We start from the raw sequence: 17,380 nt of genomic DNA on the forward strand, positions 1-17,380 counted from the left end.
CCCTGAACATGAATCCTCTTGCTATGTTTTTAAGAGGATTGTATGCAGGGTGTGTTTTTTATTTGATGTGGCAGTTGAAGTTTTGCTCTATGACCAGAATGAGGCTTTGTTTTTGGTTTTCAAAGATACAGGCTCATAACCCAGTACCAAGGCAAAGCTTTTCTTTCAATGATCCTTTGGCCTCAGACCACCACCCTCAGGACAAATTTTACTTTGTAGTATTTTTACTGAGGGCCAGGGGGTGTAATGAACATTGCTGCCTCTAGGTGTCATCATTTGTGTGTTTGTGTCACTTGATTCTGGAACATTGAGTTTACATGGTTTATTTATTAGGTCAACAGAACAAACATATGTGGTGACACAAGAAATTAAGTTGTTGCATTTATTAATGGGTTACCAATATTTGTGACTTCAGTATTTCCAAATAATAATGAGAACACCTGCCAGTGGGATTTTTCATATTGCTCTTATTCACTTATAGCTCATCTATAAAGCAATTGCAAATGATGTATTAACCATTAATAAAACAAGTATTTACAAATTATAAGAATTGTATAAATGGTATCTAACCATAATCATTGCTTTAGAAGAATATAACAAACATCCTTGAGACAAATAAACACTAAGCAGCTGAACGTCTGCATCCGCGCATGCGCTTTGCGGCCATCACAGTATGAGGAGTGCAGTGTACAAGTACCGCCAGAGGTAAACAAGCTTTGATGTTACTCATTTACACATTTAACGCTCGTAATCACCTTTAAACAGCGGAGACGCTATTATAAAGGTTTACGCTTATATGACAACTCATTGGCCGACACGAAACCTTAATCCGCTTGCAGCTGTCACTGACTTTTCAGACTAAGCACAGGCTAACAGTTAGCTGTGTTAGCTTATCTATTCACAGTCAATGGAGAGAAGACACAACTCCGTTTAACTGGACGAGCATTATGTACAACTTCAAAACTTTGCTTGTTTCCTTTGCTGTGCAGGTGTAGTTTACAAACGTGTTATTTTGAAGCATATTTGCGCTTAGTCTTAATGCCATTGCTTGCTACTCTTTGAAGCTAACACAGTTAGCATTAGCATGTTAGCTACTGTCAAATATCTGAGCAGCTACAGAGGGGCGTGACTCTTTTTTTCGACTGACAGCAGAGACGTCCAGTGAGAAGTCTGAACAGGTATCGACAGCTGCCTGTGGACCAATCAGCGTCTTTCACAGAGGACACTGACAGAACGGACACAAATATGTCTCTAAAGATATTCTTTCATTGTTTGCCCTTTGCTTGATTTTTAACGTTTTAAACTCAAATCTCTCATAATTCAGTTAAAGATTTGTGAAAAATTTATTTATTTATGAATAAACTAAACTGAAGTTTGTCTGTCCACAGCCGTTATCTCTGAGACGTTAGTGACGTACAGTATGTATGGTGTCATCACTGACTGTCGTTGTTACACACGTACATTAGACGTATCCTGAAACAAGGCCGTTTTAGTTTTGTTATGGACACAGTTTTTTATTTTTAGTTCTGATTAAGGCTTCCTGTACTAAAAAGAATTTAATCAAATTTGCCTGTGCATGATGACAACATTGAAACTTTAAATCCGTAATTACCAATGTACCGCTATAGAGTACACCAAAACAACCAGTCACAAGAACAGTTTATTTCCACCTGGTATCACATTTGTGAACAATTAAATTGAATAACCGAGCTCTATAAACAGATATTATTGAAGTTGCTGCAGTTAGAGCTGCAACAATTACTTGATTAATCACTTAGTCAGTTGATAGAAAATTAGCCCGCAGCTATTTTTTTAGTAATTTTTTTAAAGTAAAACTGGTGAATTTTGTCAGTTTCCATGGTGTCAAATGTGAGGATTTGATGGGGGGGTTTTCTGTTGTTGCCTAACATGGTAATAAACTGAATATCTTTTGGTTTTGACTGTTAATAGGACAATACATTTCAAGATGTCACCTCGGGCTCTGAGTAGTTGTTAATGTACATTTGTCACTATTTTCTGACATTTTATAATTAATGGAGAAAAAGTTGGCAGGTTAATTCATAAGGATAATGATATTTAGTTGCAGCCCTGGCTTCAATACCAAATCATCAAGCACATTAATGCACCTCTTTATACTGTTTATTTCAGTGTTCTTTTCATTGCCTGCGCAATGAGTTCATAGTGAGATCATATTTGTGTAGCTCGATATCATGGTTAAGCTGTATGCCATTATCTTTATCCTGTGTCCTCTGCATTGTATGCAAGTATACAGACAGCTTCTTAGAGCAAATTTCCTGTACGTGTAAATGTGCTTCCCTTGGTCAGTGAAGCTGATTCTGAATGTGAAAAGTAAACATTGCGCTTTATTTTGCTGCCACAGCAAGTTGGACAGACACACATTGGGAACAAAGGTTTTACTTAAACCCACAAGAATGAACAGATTTTGGAGTCAAACCCAACACATGAGGATTTGAACAATCCACCTCTGGTTCAGGACATAGCAAACATACAGAGTAAAAATCACCTCTCAGTTCCCTCAAAACAAAAGAAAAGCAAGCAGGTGATAATTTAAAAAATGTATCAGCATGAACTTTACAAAGAGAAATCTGGAGATTTTACTGCAAAAGACAGGACATGTAAAAAAAAAAATCATAAATATTAAACTGACTGGAGTTTTTTTTTTTTTTTCTCTGTTACTGCAGATGAAGACACCACCTGAAAGGTCAGGAATCACTTTCAAGGTCGGAGCACAGCTGGAAGCCCGAGATCGACAAAAGAACTGGTCTGGAATATACACTAACATACATATCTGTAGTGGCATAAAAACCTCCAATAGTTGATTCATGATGATATTTAGAATTGTAGCTTTGTCTTAAAATTTAAAGATGAAATTTAAATTTTTGTGTTCTGTTGACCTTTAAAATTTGATGACATGATTGATAACTTTCAAATCTCATCCTACACTGCGGTGTGTTCCTATCAGGTACACAGCCACAATTGAAAAAATCGACTACAACAAAGAGCGGGTCCTGATCCACTACCGTCAGTGGAGCCGTCGACATGATGAATGGTTTCAGTGGAACTCGCCGTACCTTCGGCCAATGGAGCGAGTCAATCTGAGGAGGCAGGGCCGGAGTCCACCACACTCACAACCGGTACGGCACACTGACTACATGCGTGTTGTTTCATACCTCTGAATGTTTGGAAAGGTTTTCACTGGCACAAACATGGTTTGCATGTGTGCGCATGTTAAGATGTCAGTCTGTGCTCCTCTGGTTTCTTTGTTGGACTTTATTTTTCTTTCTATCTCGCTGTCTCAGATGTTTGTCTCAGGTACAAAGGTTCTGGCCTGTTGGACAGACTGTCGTTTCTACCCGGCCAAAATCCTCAGAGTCAACAAGGACGGTGAGGCTCCATATGAATTTATGTTGCTGTACATTAGTGCTGAAACAATTTGTTGACTTGTCCATCAGTCCTTTGGCAGAAAAAACAAACAGTTTTAATAATTGTTTTATTTTTTTAAAGTGTCAAGATCCTTCTTTTTCTTCTGATTTCTATTATTGAAATTTAATATTTTTGTGGTGTCTGGGAAATTTTGATGGATATTTTAACAGTTTTCTAACATTTTGTCGACAAAATGTTTAATCTGTTAGTTGAAAAACTAATCAACAAATAACAAAAAATTAAGTAAAAAATGACTCAAAATTGTATGAACTGGATCACATGTTTAAGAAAACTGTGTGTGTGTGTGTGTGTGTGTGTGTGTGTGTGTGTGTGTGTGTGTGTGTGTGTGTGTGTGTGTCAGACTCTTACACAGTGCGTTTCTATGACGGTGTGGTTCGGACTGTGAAGCCCACCAAGGTCAAACCCTTCCAGGAAGTAAGAACTATTCACCTCCCATTGGTTCTTATGTGATTGGCTTCACCAATCACAGCTCCTTTCATTCTAAGAGCGTTTTCTTTTTTGTGTGTGTGTGTGTGTGTGTGTGTGGAAACAGAAGTCCAGATCTGAGAAGAGTGCAGTGGGAAGCGAGGGATGGGAGGAAGGGGAGAGCGAGGAGGAGGATGGAGGAGAAAGAGAGGAAGATGAGAAGAAGGAAGAGGAGGCAGAGGAGAAGGTGACATCAGAGGAGAATGAAGGAGCTGTGGAGGAGGAGGAGGGGGAGAGGAAGAGGAAGGCAGAAGCTTCATCCTCCCATCCACCAGCGAAGAAGAAAACAGATGACAGTAAGTCAGATGACCTGTGACACCCAGCTTTTGAAGAAGCTAATTTTAATAATTCTTCAAAAATCGACAAAATGTGTAATTTGCCTAAACTTTAAAAAAAGAAAACGGTGACCATCACACGTTAATTGATGTTTCAGAAGTGTTGAAATGCATCATGGGTGAGGCAAATGCCCTAAAGCTGATCTGTGCATGTGACTTTGTATGCTTAGTCAGCTTTTCAGACAGATAGCTGGAACACGTTCATTGTCTACAGTCATGTTGCTGATGTTAATTAACTGCTCCTCCTCCAGGTAGAAGCAGTGGAGCCCAGAATCAGCCAATCACAGCTGACTCCACCCAGCCAGCTGTTCCTAACCCCGCCCACATTGACAGAGGTAAACATCAGAGAATTTCAGATACTGTTTTTCAGAAAAGACTCATCTTTCATTTATAACTGCTCTAACTGAAGTACCAACAACCTCATCTTTTTTCCCCCTCTCTCTCAGACGTCCTGTTGGAGCGTCAGGCCCACCTGCCCACCACACACAAATTCAGCAGAGAACCATGTAAGTGAAGTCACACACCATAAAAACAAAATGCAATTAAAAAAAAGAGACCTGGTTTCTAACAAGACTTAGAGAACCTCATTCATGCTTTTATATCTTCGAGAGTTAATAATGCAGTGCTGTCCTCACTGGTACCAAATAAGACCACTAGACAGCAAGAGCTTTTTCAGATGCTGCTGTTAGGGTTCTGACTGAAACTAAGAAAAGAGAGAATATTACTGCAGTTCTCAGGTGTTTTCACTGGCTTCCAGTCAGATACAGAGTTTAATTCAAAGTTTTACTTTTTGTCTATAAGTCACTAAATGGTCCATGCCCTAAATAAATTTCAGAAATGTTCCATGTATATGAGATCTGCAGGAGCTGGTCAGTTAGTGGTTCCCAGAGTAAAAACTAAACAGGGTGAAATGTTTCTCAGCCATTGTGCTGCTCACTGCTGGAACCAGCTCCCATTGGATATCAATATCTGCCCAAACCATAACTAGCTTTAAAAAAGATGCTAAAGCTGCTCTGTTCTCCTCTGCCTTCATTTAATCTTTTAATCTTGCACTTTAATGAGATATTATCTTTTTTTTATAATCTGTGTTTTTATACTGTTTTATATTGTTTTCTTATTATGCTTTTTACTTGTAATTTAAGCTTCTTGTATTTCTCTTAAGCACATTGAATGACCTTTGTGTATGATAATGTGCTGTACAAATAAATTTGCCTTGCCTTGCCTTTCATTACCTGACTGTTTTTTATACATGCTGCTACAGAGACATTATGGTTGGCACCAAAAAGTGTTTTTAGGTTTGATGTCCAGACCTGCTCCTAACCCAGACTCACTGAACTCGCTGTCTTCCTTCTCCCTGTCTCAGTGTACAGAGTGATAAAGAACCAGCCTCCCCCCATCCTTTCCATTGAGTTGGACCACAACCCTTTCAAGTGTCCCGCAGTGGGCTGCACCAAGTCGTTCAGGAAGGCAAGTCTTCTCCACTATCACATCAAGTACTACCACTCTGACCAGCAGCTGGAGGAGCGGGGCAGCGAGCAGGAGGCGCCACGGTAGGTTGATGGTTCGAATCCTTAATGGGAGCTATTAAGAAAGTTGTGTGTAGCACTGACTGTGGTTGTTGTAGGAGGAAGCGGTCATCTTCCGAGGGAGGCGACTTCTTATCAGACAGAAAGAATGAGAATCAAAATATAAGCTGTCACCGTGACGACAGGGAGCACAGCACCATGGGATCAGGTAGGACAGGCACACATGCACTTATAAAAACTCAAACAACTAGGACACACATACACACACACATACACACACACACACAGTATGTAAGACTGATAACTAATAATATCTGATATATCTTTGATGTTTAAAGACAGAAAACATATCTTTGTTCAAATACAAGGCCCTGCTTAAAGTTTAAATGTGTTGGGTTAATTATAAAGTATTTTAAAGTTTAGCATGAGTTCCACTTCACTGTTCAGACAGCAACATTACTCTTTCTGACCCTTCTAACCTGTTGTCTGTGAGCAGAAGTGAGGACGGATGGAGGGAGGGAGAAAACCGAAGGGCAGGTCAGAAAGGACAGGAAGAACTTCCTGAGGGTCAAACTAAAGAAGAAGAAAAAGAAGAAGAAGAAAAAGAAAAGTCAGTCAGGTGAGAGACCTGGACAAACTACAGAAACTTCCTGTTGTTTTCAGAACAACAACATACACCTCACACAGTATCTTTACCAGTGTCACTGGATTGTGTTTTTCTTCTCGTCAGGACTCGGCAGCAGTGACGATGAGAACTCAGACAGACCTCCGATCACTCTGAAGCTGTCCACCGGACACCATGACACACACACACAAGGTGGGAAACCACACACACATCACAGAAACTCTGCATAGTATTTCTTCTTTATGTGAAAATGCATAAGTTTGGTGTGTCGATACTGAATATAAAAGTGTCTCGGCTCTAACCTCCATCCTTCGGCTTTCAGTTGATGACGGCAGTGACTGGTCGACGCTAACAGCAGAGAGTGGAGAGGACACACCCTCTTGGCCTGTTGCTATGGAGACAGAGGAATGTGAGGTGGTGAGGTGTGTGTGTGAGGTGGACGAAGAGAACGACTTCATGATCCAGGTAACACAGAAGAAATACAGAAAGACATTTTTTCAGTCTGTCATCATTTCTCCTGCCCAGAGTAGTTACGAAGATCTGTGTGTGTGTGTGTGTGTGTGTGTGTGTGTGTGTGTGTGTGTGTGTGTGTGTGTGTGTGTGTGTGTGTGTGTGTGTGTGTGTGTGTGTCTCTCTCTCTGTAGTGCGAGTCGTGTCTATGTTGGCAGCACGGCACCTGTATGGGTTTATATGAAGACAACGTCCCACATAACTACATCTGCTACTACTGCAGACACACTGCAGGTATGACTCTGTGTGTTTGTGTGTCAGGACACTTAAATATTTAAATATATTCAATTATAGGATTTAATATTATAATATAATAATATTCCGCAAGCCTGTGTTAGTGTTCATAATCTTCATAGTTTATAACGGTTTTAAACAGTTATATATCTGATCTATCTTTTGTTTGGGAAACTCATCTTTTGGGCATCAGTCAGACCAAGACATTTGACTTTAGCTTTAGACATCTGAATATTTTTGGCCTTTGAATCACCACATTAATGCTTCCCCTGGGTTATGACAATAATACATTTATTTATTACTTATTACTTATTCCTTCACCAGATATTTCTGTTGAATTCCTGCTTGTCAGTGTTAAAACCTAGTGCCTTCGCTACCCACAATGCAACTCAACAAGAAAAGGTTACACCAAGCATCCGCACAGGTGTTTTCACTTCACTGATCAGACCTCTGCTCAGGCTGAAACCTGTGCAGATCTACTACAGCTGCATTTAATCCAGAGTTTTTGTTGTGGCTAAAAGCATGGCAAGCAATCATTTTGCTCATCCTCTGATTTTTCATCTAGGGCCATCATCAGTTACTAAAGTTTCTGACCAAATGTCTACAAATCTGCCAGTCCATTTGTACAAGCCAGTGTTAGCATGCTAAAATGCTCAATTAAGATGTGAGCATGTTCACATGCTGTTGTTAGCATTTAGCTCAAAGTAGGCTCACAGAGTTGCTAGCATGACTGTAGATTCTGCCAATCCCAAAATCAATACTTTCTCCAGGTAGAGACAAACACTGAGTGTTGATGCAGTTATGAATATGATGGGAGCACGTTGAACAGGTTCTGTCCAGTTATAAAACAAGAATATAAACAAAAACATTTCCTGAATGAGAGGTCAGTCTCGCCCATTCTGTCAAACTGGCTGGAGATTAGACGAAGTTCAATCAGACTGAAGTCTGAGCGAATCAAAGGAAGCCGGTTCAGCTCACGAAGTTAATGTGTCTCCACATAGAAATAAATGGGAAGAAAAATCTGGTCTGACTGTGCCATTAGAGGACGTGTAGCTACGCAAACCAAGTGAAAACACCTGTGTTGGTGTAACAAGAGTATGAACATTCTCTGTATAAAACAGTGCAGTGTTTTGAATTCAAACCAGTCAGAGAAAAGTCGAGTCAGTTTAGCTTAAACTGATTAAGATGTTATATTAGTGATATATTGGTCCCAGATTTATAGTTGGTCAGTGATGGTGATAATGATGAACTCGTGTGTGAAGTATATTTTGTTTTATGATTTCTAACACTCATGTTCAGGTTGGAGGCGGGCCCAGCGTTTCCTGTCAGAGCCGGATTTGCTGATCTCTGGTCACATGTTCGGCCTGTCGTGTGTAAAGGAGAACTATTCTGAGATCAATGCCTCCAAGATCACACACACCAGCCGCCTGCTGGCACACATACATGGCCTCAATCAGGTCCTCAGTGGGCTGCAGCTCAAAATCAGCCTGTTGCAGTGAGTTCAGTTATAGCAGTGACTCTGTTTATGTGTTATTGTCCACAGAGACGTATTCTCAGTCAGTCTATGTGTCTGTCCGCACAGCTCCCCCTCCCACCCTGATCTGCAGCTGTGGAGGTTGCCATGGAGACGGGAAGATGGGCCAAGATTGACATCCAGCCCAAGAGGAGACCCTGCCGTCTGTTATGTCAGCAGCGAGCACTGCTACCAGAAGCCCGGGGCATCGTGGGAAAAAGCAGAGGAGAGAGAGAAGGAAAGGCAAACAGCTGCAGTGAAGCAGGAACACGACACTGAGCAAAAGGTAAAAGCTCCAAGTCAGATTGATAAAATTACAAAGTTTCTGTCATCATGAACCCTCATATTTTAACTCTGATAATGTGTTATCTTCAGACAGTGCCAGTGTCTAGACAGATATAGCCTACACAATGTTTAGTATCACGTCAAGCCCGAAAATACTGATCAAAATCTGCCTCAGAAGACTTTACAAACTGTACAGCATACAGCCCCTCAGACCCTCAACTGGGATCAGGGAAAAAAAGAATGGAAAGAACCTCGGGAAGAACAACAGGAGGGATCCCTCTTCCAGGACAGACAGACAGGAAATAGATGTCGTGCGTACAGAATAGAGCAACATAGATTTATAATGTGGACAATCAGGATGACAACATATACACACACATATATCCTTAAATGCCACCAACAGACCCGAGCCACATGACCTCCTCTCCACCACGAAAGACCTGGAAAGATGACAGACTACACAAACACGCAAGCTGCAAAACCAAACACAGCATTCACACTTCTAGAAGGAAACAGAGGGAGGGAGAGATGAGGAGGAAGAAGTTCCAGATCCAAAACATCTTGGAATGAACCGTTCTGCTGCCTCTCTCCCTCATTGAATTTCCATTTACCACCATAAAAAGCAGCCAGAAATTTAACTAAATGACATGTTCTGTCTGTCTGTCGATCTCCTCTGCTCTGAAATCAGTGCAGCTCCTACACAAAACAAGCAGCTTCATTACAATCAGCAGTGTGTGTGTGCTCGCGTGTTGCAACCACTGGTTATAGCGATTATAGAAGTGAAACTGGCAGGCAAATTAAATTTAGTTTTAATTTAATAGTACAAATAATAACTTACTACATTAATGGGAAAACAAGTCAAATATCGTCTTGACATTTGCGAAAGTATGAGCAATCATTGATCGATCTGATCATCGTCGATCACGGATATCATCGTCCATCGGCACAACCCTATCATCCTAGAACACGTGGCAGGTGGTGTCATCGGTGGATTTGTGGGTCCATCTCAGTAGTTACTGAGCAGTGATTCGGTGTGTTGTCTAGTGTGTTTACTCAGTGGTAAGGTTCATGCTTCTTCCTAAAACCTTTGGCGAGGCAGCTTTTAGCTTGTATGCCGATAGAACAGTCTCCCCGAGGACCTGAGAGCAGCCGGTAGTGTTGAAATCCTTAAACATAAACCTGAAAACGTACCGTTTCAGCCTGGCTTTTAATTAAATATGGTTTTCACTTACTCCTCTGAATAAAAACTGTGACTAGTTTATGGGAAGCACAGGTGACTGATGGAGGGATGTATGAAGTCAAAGGGTGTGGTGTAAAACAAAAAAAAAAACAGCTGGTCTCAGAGAGGCAGAGGAACGTTTCGGAGATGCTGAACTTCATATTTGCAGCACTAAACAGGCTCCTGCTGTTGCTATGAGACCACTGAAAACCAGTTTGAGGCTCTGGGCTCATTGTGGTAAATGTGAAACTATTTTTACCTCCTAGTGAGTGTGAACACAATGAAGCCAGCTTCACAGATCACAGCCGGACAGAGGGAACTCTGCCCCCCCCAACACACACACACACACACACACACACACAGACACACTTGTCTCCTTGTCTTCACTAAAACATAGAATCTGTGTTTCTCTAGGAAATAAAACCTGAAGACGTCAGCAAGCCAGTGACCGACACTACGACAGATGATGACGGAAACACTGTGACACACACAGACACACACAGTGACACCAGCATAAAAACAGAGAAGCACACACACACGGACTGCGAGGAACACACCCACATTCAGATGCACACAACCGAGCCTCGTCCAGCGTCTGCTGCTGAGTGTCAGCTGAACCTGCTGGAGCACGTCGAGTCTCTGCACCACCAGATCAGTGCCAGGATGGACCTGATAGAACGAGAGCTTGATGGTAACACACATACACGCGCACATACACTGCCATGTTTATTTAGTAACACTGGAAAACATGGGAGGAGTCCATATTAAGTCTTTTTGGCTGGACCGCACCAGTAGGGCCAGCCCTATAATCACAGATGTCTGTGACTGACTGATCTGACTGATCATAGTTGAGTGATCATATTTCCACCACTGTTCAACCAAATACCACATGACTTGAGTTGAGTTTCCCTATTGGCTGTTCCTCTTTCAAAATGAATTGATGCAAAGTTTCGATCAGGGGGCATTTACAGTTGCAGTGATTCCAACTTAGCGTATTTGTCACTAGATGTAGTTTTTCTTCTGCCTCCTTTAGTGGTACTTGTTCATATCATATTACTCACCCTCTCTCTCTCTGACACTCTCTCTCTCTATCTCTATCTCTATCTCTATCCCTCCCTCCCTCTCTCCAGTGTTAGAGTCCTGGTTGGACCACTCGGGCGAGCTCGAGCCTCCTGACCCTTTATCCCGACTGCCACAGCTCAAACAGCGAATCAAGCGGCTGCTGCGCGACCTCTGCACTGTGAGACGCCTTTCGATCCACCGCTGACAGTTCTACTCCCTCATCCCTGATCCCTGACCTTTGATCCTGCGAGTCACTGCTAGCCAATAGGAGCAAACGGACAGACAGACTGACTGACTGACGAGGCCAGCTCAGGACCTGGCAGACTTGTCGAGAGTGAGTCGTGGAGCGGTTCTCTCTGAGTCTGGAGGGAAAACTGTGATGTCACAGGACAGCATCCCCTCTGGTGGAGAAGAGGTGTACTGCAACAAGACAGCGAAAAAGGGGCGACATTTTTATAAAGTGAACAGGTGATTTTTGTACCGCCTCCAGCAGGACTCCATACCGTGTCCAACCACACAGTCCGTGGTGATGACAGGTTTGATTAACAATTGATTCATTAGGATTTGGTTTCTGATCAACTATTGTCCATGTAATCAGGAACATGTGTAACATCCGACAAAAGTTACAGCTGAGTTCAGCCTGAACATGATATGGTGTCATACATCATCTTCCAGCAGCTGTACGGACTAACGAACCTCCTGCTGAGTGAAAAGTAACAGCTGACAAACACACAGAAAGGATTTGGGTAGAACACAAGTCTAAAGATTTCTACAGTGATGCTTTTAACAGTTCAGTGTTTTGTAAATTGTACTAAAGTTGGTTATGCTGAGAATATTTTTTCTTTGTTACTTAAAAAGTTATTATATTTTTTAAGTAAGAAAGAGAAAAAAAACTCTGGTCACAGCAAAGAGTGCTGCAGTAAAATTCATTTGTACATTGTTGTGAAATATTAAGCTGTAAAAGCATTGAGACTGCTAACACACCAGCTGTGTTAGCAGTGGTCAGTCATAACAGCTGTCTGAGCTACTTCCTGTTCTCTCTGGACCAGTCTGTTTACTCCCTGTTTTTCATTTCAGTCAGTTACGAGTTAAAAAAGAGGGGAATTTAGCTTTAACTAGCTTGCTAACTGTTTACTAGCATAAACTGTTGCATAACAAGCTACTTAGCTCGGTCGCTGATGTGAAAATAACTTCACACGGTGGACTCAAAAGACATATTTGTAGCATGGACGTTCCTCTGTCGTGGAGTAGTTCAGGTTCATTAAGAGCTAATGAGCACCAATAGCTCTCTTCGCTCAGAGGACAGTTTGTGTGATGAATTTGTGAGTCAGTGTTCAGTGTTGATGTACAAACTTCGGGAGGATTTAATCCTCTCCTTCAGTAATTGTGTTCATTGCACAGAAGTTAATTGACTTTGCAGAAAATGTTCAGCTTATTAAGCGCAGGTGCGAGCGGGTGAGGCAGGAGTGAGAATCTTAAAGCTGAGATCCATAACTTGGCACATGTTATTGTCCTTTCCAGAGGTGATAGGTCATTCAATTTAAGTTCTGAAGAAAGGAGAGGACAGTTGTTAGTGGGTACAATCTGCGATGTCAGATTTTGAACACAGATATGTCACACAGACTTAAAGCAGAATGTCTACATCTTTACTTAATAAGCTAAATCTACATAAGACTTATCAACTGAAAGATTTGTTGGATATCACCTTTAAACCTGTGTTTGTCTCAAGCACAGTTCAGTGCCGTTCTCTCACCTTCTTTGTTCATATTTGTTTTTCTGGTTGAAGCAGATTCATATCTAAGCTTTTGATTTTCTTATGTTTTTCTGAGACAAAGGAGTCATTGAAGACAGAGCATGAAAGTTCATTCTTGTCTTTTGGGAACAATAACAAAATATTCTAAGCGCACAAGGTTCACTTATTGTAGCAGTGTTTCAGAGCTTTCAGCAGCATATCATGGCCTTCAGTAAAAACAGCTGGCTTGTAATATGTTTTCGCAGTTTTCAATAAAATTAACAAAACCATAATCCATTGTGACACAAAAACAATTCAAAATGTATATATGTCAAATTGAATTTTTTATACTCTTATACAAGAAGTCAACTGTATAATGCTGCAGATTTATTTTGATAGAGAGATTAGTTATGAATCTACAGTGGAGTTTTAGGGGAAACTGGAGATTTCTGGAAAAAATATTTGAGGAAAAAGGTTGAAATTTTTAGAAAAAAAGTTAAAATAGTACAAGAAAAAGTGATTAAAGGTCCCGTATTTTACACTTTCCCTGCATTTTATTTGAAGTGTTGATCCATAGGATGATATATTTGTGGTTTTAAGAACCAAAAACCATCTCAGTGTAGTTTACCATCTGCTCTCTGTCTCTCTCTTGAGCTTTAGTAACAACAGGTCAGTGAGCCAATCACACGAGAGGCTGCTTTATAATCAAAAGACATGGACATCTACCGTTATACTGTTTGGGACCTTTAACCGTTGTTGTGAAATCACAACTTTTCTGGATGTTACTTATGTCTCATAATATTCCAAAAAAAATGTCTTGCTATGTGACTATTTCCTAAAAACAACAAATTTATTCTCAAAATCTCCAGTGGCCCTTACACTCTAGTACAAGTTCTCCTGATGTGTGTTAAGCTCATCACAGTGTTTGCTGCTGGTGCAACTGGTGGATCACCAGTTCACCCCAGTTTCAGATTTGTTGTCATCAACTGGGACGAGTCTGAGTTCGGACTATCGGAAACCTACAGCAGCATCTTGTTGATCTGGTACACCTGAAGACAAACACATGATTGGTCATGTGATCATTTTGTTCGAGTTGGTGAGAACCAGCAACACAAGTTCACACACATGGAGCTTCAGAGTCAGAAGTGAAAGTTTTCCTGTTTATTTTCATACTCTTGATTAAAGCATGATGAAGATTTTTCTGAGGAGTTCAAAGTTTGATTAAAATGATTAAATTCCAGTCACTGTGTGGATGTGTCACATTTAAGACATTTTGTGTCAAATTTGACCAAACAACTGAATCATCCAGCGCTCTATCCAGGGGCTGGTTCCATAATACACCTTAAGTTTTCTGCTTGAGAATGACACTTTAATTTCTCCTCAGCTAAGGGAGTTACTTAAGGGTGTTTCACAGAATCTCTTAAAAGGTTTCCTTTGTTCAGGAAAAAAATTAAGGCATTTGCAGCAGTGAAAGAAATTTTACAGCGGTAAAATTCTACTGCGTCGTCTCCCGGTCGTGGAACATCATCATCATCTTACTGGGATGTGTTCATTTTCTTAATTTATCACCATAAACCTGGTCATATTGCAGTTAAATTTAGTTTTACTTTGCTTGCTGAGGTCTCATGTGCAACGGTTTAACAGAGTTTAAGTGACACATTTTAGGGAAACTTTAAAGGTGAAAATAAGGGTCTTTTGTGCAACTGTTTTCATTTTAAGGAAACCATAAATCAGGCTTTAAAGGACATTTTATTATTATTATATTTCATATAAATTTTGTATAATTAGACCAAAAACAAAAAGGACACAAAGCAGGAGCAGAGCCAGACATTGCAAACATTCAGGGCCCTCTGCTGTTTTCAATGTCTTTCTTTCCCTGAATAAATTAAGGAAAAGGGTTTTGAACGTAAACTCAGACACATAATGAGAAATGTATCAGGACCGATCAGGTCAGATGGATGAAGAGTTGGTCATGTAGTCAATGTCTGGGTGGTGCAGTGTGTTTGTGTGTCACTGATTGTGCACACATCTCTGTTTTTCAACATGAGGCTGTTTCTATACTGTGAACAGTATTTGGTTGTTGTACCAAAGGCAGGTCCAGTCAGCCCCAGATGGTCTCGCTGTGTGTTCACAGACCACCAGGACACTCCCTTATGTGTGTGTGTGTGTGTGTGTGTGTGTGTGTGTGTGTGTGTGTGTGTGTGTGTTGGCAACAGTGGTCCCTCCCCCCACACTGTACAGTCCATTGAGCAAAAGCCTAAATATGGATTTTCCAATTCTTTTAGCCACGTAAGCTCTGTAGCTGTAGGGATGACTGCACTGGTCGATCCATCAGTCTAACTTTAGCAACAGCCATTACTTCATGTTTTATTATGAACATTGATAATCTTGCTCCCCAGAGGTTGAACCCCCCTGGTCTTATTTGCAGGTTTAGTTTTAATCACAGCAGCAGTCTCTGAGCTGTTTGAAAGTTTCTGACAGCAGCATGAAGCAGGCCTAAAAATAGTGACAGTCTAATCCGGTTTAAACAGAAGTTCTGATGAGGGTCTCCATGTCAGCCATGGACAGAAAAGACTGAGTTTTATCAAAGTCTACAAGAGTCTACAGCTACACTAGAGGCTCTCTGAGACTGTGCTCAAGACACACAACTGTTGGATAGTTCAAAACTTTTTCACACCAAGAACCCTAAAGAGATAAATCAGACCACGGACCACCGTATGATTTTAGCTTTTAGATGTTTAATTATAAAGTGTTTAAATTTTTTGTTACTTATGGAAGGAATTAAATGATTCCTCTTTTTGCTGGGGACCCCCAAGAACCCCCTCTAGGACCCCTGGGAGTCCCCGGACCCCAGGATCAGAGAGTTCAGAGATGTGTGTGGCAGAAACATTAAGTAATTTGAGAGACTTTGTATTATTTGTAATGTTAATGGAGCAATACAATCTACTTCTGAACATAGGCATGTGTTTTCAGAGTGTTTTCATCATCAAGTATAGTAGCACTGAGCACAAAGTGCAGCTGAGTCTGACCAATCACATCAGTCATAAAAACTCTGACCTGCTGGTAGATGAAAGGTCAGGAGGATTCGTCCTCTGGGCACCATGAATGTCCATCAAACTAGGGCTGAACGACATTCAAAAATGTTTTTATTGTGATTTTTTTGGCAGATGTTCCAATATGATTCACGATTTTGGTAAGAATTTAATTTTTGAATTTAATTTTCACTGAAAAAAAATATAAAAATGATGATCATGTGATTTTTGTTCCACCATGTCATAAAAAAGCATATTCCCAGGGGTCTCTCTGTAACACCACAATGCTTAATTTATGGTCTGTTGTGACACATTTTACCTTTATCAAAAATAATTGCAGCTCTTGCGATTTAGATATTGCACTTTGCCATTTTGTGATTTCAGTATTATTTTTTAATAATTTTACAGCCCAACATCAAACATTCGTTGAGATATTTCAATCTGGACCAACTGAGAAAGAATTACCAAAAAATATCTCATAATTATCTAGATTTTCTCTTTATTATGATACACAGCATCCTGGATTCTGTCTGAGGAAGAGTTTCAGAGCAGGTGTTAGTCCAGCCTTTCTCTTACCTCTATTTGGGCACATTAAAAATACTGATCCCACTCTTCCTACAGGAATAGTACAGTTTATAACACAGTTTAGTTCCACAAACTACCAGCTACTTCAAACTGGAAAAGAAACAGTGTAAAAAAGTGTAAGTTAACTAGAAATCACAGTTTGTTCACATGGTCACAAAAGATGTCACTGATTTGTTTTAAATTAGAAACTCTGCAGGGATTGTCGACTGTTTCTTCCCTCGTCCTGCCAGAAAACTAGAATCCCGCCCAGAAAATCCCATCTGGCCTCCTCACAAGTTAACTCTCCATCACTCCTCCACTGAAGTGGAAGCTACAAATGGACAGTGATGAAGTACATTTACTTGAGTCCTGTACCTAAGTGTATTTTTTTTCCAGTATCTGTACTACTACTGTTATGTTTTTTTTTTTTTAAACTTATGACTTTTACTCCACTACACTACTCAAAGACCAATATTGTACTTTTGACTGCATTTCTATGTAGTCTTACTTTAAAGCAGCTTTTTGTCTGTCAAATGTATTTTACTTTCTAAAATGTGATAGACCATACACTAGTTTTCTTTGTTATTTTCTGTATATTTTAAATTGTGCAAACTAAATAAAACAAAAACAAATACTCCTACTTTAACTCAAGTAAAAACTTTCACTTGCATTGAAGTAATATTTGACAAGGAGGATCTACACTGTGACTCAAGTACTTAATGGAGCTGTGGACTTTGTCCACCTCTGCTATAATTTAGAAATACTCAAGAAAAGAAGAAATCCCTCAAAGTTATACTTTGTACCCTACAGTAC

At 40.4% G+C, this 17,380-nt stretch overlaps 1 protein-coding gene across 1 annotated transcript; it reads left to right on the plus strand.

The window, feature by feature from the left end:
- The first annotated feature begins 644 nt into the window (after positions 1-644).
- LOC130175091 (PHD finger protein 20-like) lies at positions 645-14,211 on the plus strand. Its single transcript, XM_056385385.1, has 18 exons — positions 645-705; positions 2,703-2,782; positions 2,984-3,155; positions 3,321-3,405; positions 3,806-3,879; positions 3,998-4,226; positions 4,517-4,600; positions 4,712-4,771; positions 5,629-5,815; positions 5,890-5,999; positions 6,288-6,410; positions 6,522-6,608; positions 6,739-6,881; positions 7,061-7,160; positions 8,460-8,655; positions 8,743-8,959; positions 10,592-10,868; positions 11,308-14,211. The coding sequence occupies exons 2-18, from the start codon at positions 2,703-2,705 to the stop codon at positions 11,442-11,444; spliced, it is 2,361 nt and encodes a 786-aa protein (XP_056241360.1). The 5' UTR covers positions 645-705; the 3' UTR covers positions 11,445-14,211.
- The last annotated feature ends 3,169 nt before the right edge of the window (positions 14,212-17,380 follow it).

Source organism: Seriola aureovittata, chromosome 9, assembly GCF_021018895.1.
Source record: "Seriola aureovittata isolate HTS-2021-v1 ecotype China chromosome 9, ASM2101889v1, whole genome shotgun sequence".
NCBI lineage: Eukaryota > Metazoa > Chordata > Actinopteri > Carangiformes > Carangidae > Seriola > Seriola aureovittata.